The sequence below is a fragment of the Pinus tabuliformis genome, chromosome 6, assembly GCF_031772625.1.
Source record: "Pinus tabuliformis cultivar Carrire ecotype Pingquan chromosome 6, CPIR1, whole genome shotgun sequence".
NCBI classification, from domain to species: domain Eukaryota; kingdom Viridiplantae; phylum Streptophyta; class Pinopsida; order Pinales; family Pinaceae; genus Pinus; species Pinus tabuliformis.
Window position 1 is genome coordinate 664914386 of NC_142292.1, and position 3292 is coordinate 664917677.

The following is a 3292-nucleotide window of genomic DNA, read 5'->3' on the forward strand; positions in this document are numbered from 1 at the left end:
AACTATTATTAAAATTAATGATCCAGTTCTAGTTAGATGAATGTAGGGTAGTTCCAATAGAGGGAAACAATGTCACAGTTTTAGATTATCATTATTATGTATATGTTTGAGATAAACTTTATACTTTAAAATTTACATTATATTTTTTTTTGCTTGGCATGACCATATCATTCCCTTCTTTAATTTTGTCTTGGTACCAATATTTCCAATCTCATCGGGATGGACACTTTCCAGGCATAGCTGATGGACCCAAAAACCCCGAGGTGCTAGATGGAGGGGGTGTGGCCATAACACATTTCATAAAAAGACTTATTTTAAATAGCATGTGATAGACATCTGTTCTTCACATAGACTATAAACACAACAACTTCACTCAAAAACATTAGTTTTACATTCTTAAAAAACATCATGGAATGAACCATACTCAACAATGTCATATTCCTCCTCTCAGCTAAACCTTTTGTTTAAGATAAAATTGAAAATCATTACTAGAATACACTTAATCCATTATCAGTACGAAGGACGCCAATCTTTGTTTGTGTCTCATTTTCAATCCATGACCATTAAATAACTAAACATAAATATTAAAATACTTCTTATATTACTAAAAAAAAATTAAAATAATATTTTTAATAAAAAAATATCATAAAAAAGGTAATCTATTAACCATATACATTTTAAAAAATTACATATAATGAAATAAAATATCATTCACCTTCTGATCATAATATTTCTTAATGAGGAAACTGAAAAATAGTATTCACCTTCTCTCCATAATATTTCTTAACGTGAAGAAACTGAAATAGGACAAATAGCTACAAGAGACTTCCTTATAATAAAATAATAATAATATTGTTTCCTTGAAAATATCAGACCAAAACGGATGGTTTTTTAATCTGCTCTTATTATAATAAAGCCTGCATGCAAAGATAACCGAAAGAGTGAATCAAGCTCTTTTGCGAATGAGAACAGCAACAACCAGGTCCATGTTACTGGGGACGAACTCTTCATATTTAGCAGCCGCTCTCATTGCAATCCTCTTGAAAAATTCATCAACCAGATGTTCATCCGACCCCAAGTGAGTTCCCACAATATTCTCAAACGCGGCTCTGTAAAAGTTACTTACTTTTCTCCCAAACCTCTCCTCTTCCCCTTCTCTAACCTCCACCAATGGATGCAAAGGAAAACCAGTGAGAAGCCTCATGTTCTCTATTTCGAAGGACTGCTCCGCCTCCACGATGCTCTGCACCTCCTCCACACTTGCACAGTAGAAAGGAAGGTTGAAAGTGTCCAATTTATCTTTTTCAATCAAACCCTGTTAGTCCAAATCGAACAAATATATTTAAATGTAAAAGTCAATTGAAGTCAAACCCTGTTAATCCAAATCGAACAAATATATTTAAATGTAAAAGTCAAAATTGAAGTTAGTTTGGATGGTTGGAAAAAATAATTTTTATCATCCTTTGTTATTTTTATCACTCAAATTTAAATTTAAATTTAAATTTAAATATCATAGTAATAAAGTAACTTTCTTGAGCTCTAAAATCAATCATCACATTAATAAGTAACGTTCTTGCGCTCTTAAATAAATCAATCTATAAAATGACTTTATATCAATCTATAATAACTTTGTCACTCAACACAGATGCCCAAATAAATTTTATGTTTAAATATCCAAATGTAATTCTGAGATAATGTATCGATTTATCTATTTTACCTCTTTCACCAGCTCCTGAAATGTTGCTTCCAGGTGACGAGCATAAGCTCCTAACCCGCTTTGTTGCTTTATGTCGCCAGAATTACGAGCCGGGAACGCTATGAACATACATCCTCCGGGAACAATTTCCTGTGCTCGGGCTTCTAAAAATGATGCCAAGTCATGTCTGAATTGGTTGAGATACGCATCGGCCACTGTATCACTGGATATATACACATGACCCTCGTTCCAAGCAACAGAATTTCTGTGCTCAACGTCAGCAGGAACCTGAAATTGAAATCCATTAGTATGTCATGTTTAATCGCATGAATAGTTTTTTTTTCAAGGCATGATTTTATTATCCGAAAACCACATTATGCAGATACAGAAAACCATGTGGAAAACTGTTATAAGGATAGATGACCAGGTCTACTGTTTCATCTATCAAAAAAAGTAGAATCACTTATAAAAGTGCTACTTTAAAAGTTAAATATATAGCAAACCAATCTAAATATCTAGTCCAGGGAATATCAGATCATTAAAATCATCTGATTCTTAAATATTCCAAAATCTGAGATTCAACAATTTTAACCCTTATCAATAAAATACTCATAAAATTGAATGTGTCCCTCACTCACTCGAGAGAGCCAGTGCAGGCTAGCGGAGGAGTGGCAGAAATGGAGGGTTTGCTTTGGGAAAAGGCGTCCGTAATGCGATCCCGACACCGCTGATGCGAAGTAACATCTAGTCGCTGGAGGCTTATCTTCTTCATTGTGCTCTGCTGCTGTTATTCCATCTGCGCCGCCTTTCAGTGGAAGCAACGTTCGAAATAATGTATTGAAATCATTTGACGGGAGATCGGCGAAGTGCACCTGGAATTCCGGCACGTCCATGGAATGCCGAATGAAAGTTAATTTCACAGCATTCACGATGGTGTCTACTGCGAGCAGAGTATTGATCCCCGTTGCGCACCCCAAATCTGCAATACGAAATACGTTATCTACCTCCCTCATTCCCATGACAGATGTCACGTTCTCGTAGATCGAATGCTCCAGAACGGGCTTCATGGCCATAGCCATATTTAACTGCACAACCATCATTGCAATGAGTGGATTAGTGGATTCTTTTGGGTGGATTAATGTTTTACTGGATAGAACATAAATGCTTTGCCAGACAGAATGAATTAGTCCATTAGAAATATTAATATTTCTAATTATAAGATTGCGAGCTCCGATTAATGGGATTACCTGGACAGATGAATTGTTGACATAGCTCGAATCCCCGTTTCCACCCTTCATGCACACCACATACCTCGAATCCCCGTTTCCACCCTCCATTATCTCTCGACGCTGAAAGCTGAATGCATGTGAAGGTTAGCAAGTTGAAGTATGAATACTTATAGCACCCCAGGAGACTATTGAGTTGTTGTGATTCGAACACGAAACGTCATTTCAAAAATAGTCTGGTGTTCAGTGCATAGGACATGGATTAGTCCATTTCATTGACAATTGGAGCACAAAAACATCTTAAATTTAGTTGTTGATTTTGAAAAAATTTCCAATTTGATTCTTGATTCTGAAAATATTTCGAAATTGG

At 35.5% G+C, this 3292-nt stretch overlaps 1 protein-coding gene across 1 annotated transcript; it reads right to left on the bottom strand.

The window, feature by feature from the left end:
• Positions 1-869: 869 nt before the first annotated feature.
• Positions 870-3033, bottom strand: LOC149260361 (indole-3-acetate O-methyltransferase 1-like). Its single transcript, XM_089458474.1, has 4 exons — positions 2944-3033; positions 2335-2781; positions 1718-1984; positions 870-1315 (listed from the first exon to the last, which is right to left on the bottom strand). Exons 1-4 carry the CDS (start codon positions 3031-3033, stop codon positions 947-949), a joined length of 1173 nt encoding a protein of 390 aa, XP_089314600.1. The 3' UTR covers positions 870-946.
• Positions 3034-3292: the final 259 nt, after the last annotated feature.

Bases quoted from the DNA above. Each gene is read 5' to 3' on its own strand.
- LOC149260361 (XM_089458474.1), bottom strand. From the start codon at position 3,033: ATGGAGGGTGGAAACGGGGATTCGAGGTATGTGGTGTGCATGAAGGGT. The intron at 2,782-2,943 runs GTAATCCCATTA...ATGGTTGTGCAG, and splicing joins TCAACAATTCATCTGTCCAG to TTAAATATGGCTATGGCCAT. The intron at 1,985-2,334 runs GTGAGTGAGGGA...TTTCAATTTCAG, and splicing joins GCCTGCACTGGCTCTCTCGA to GTTCCTGCTGACGTTGAGCA.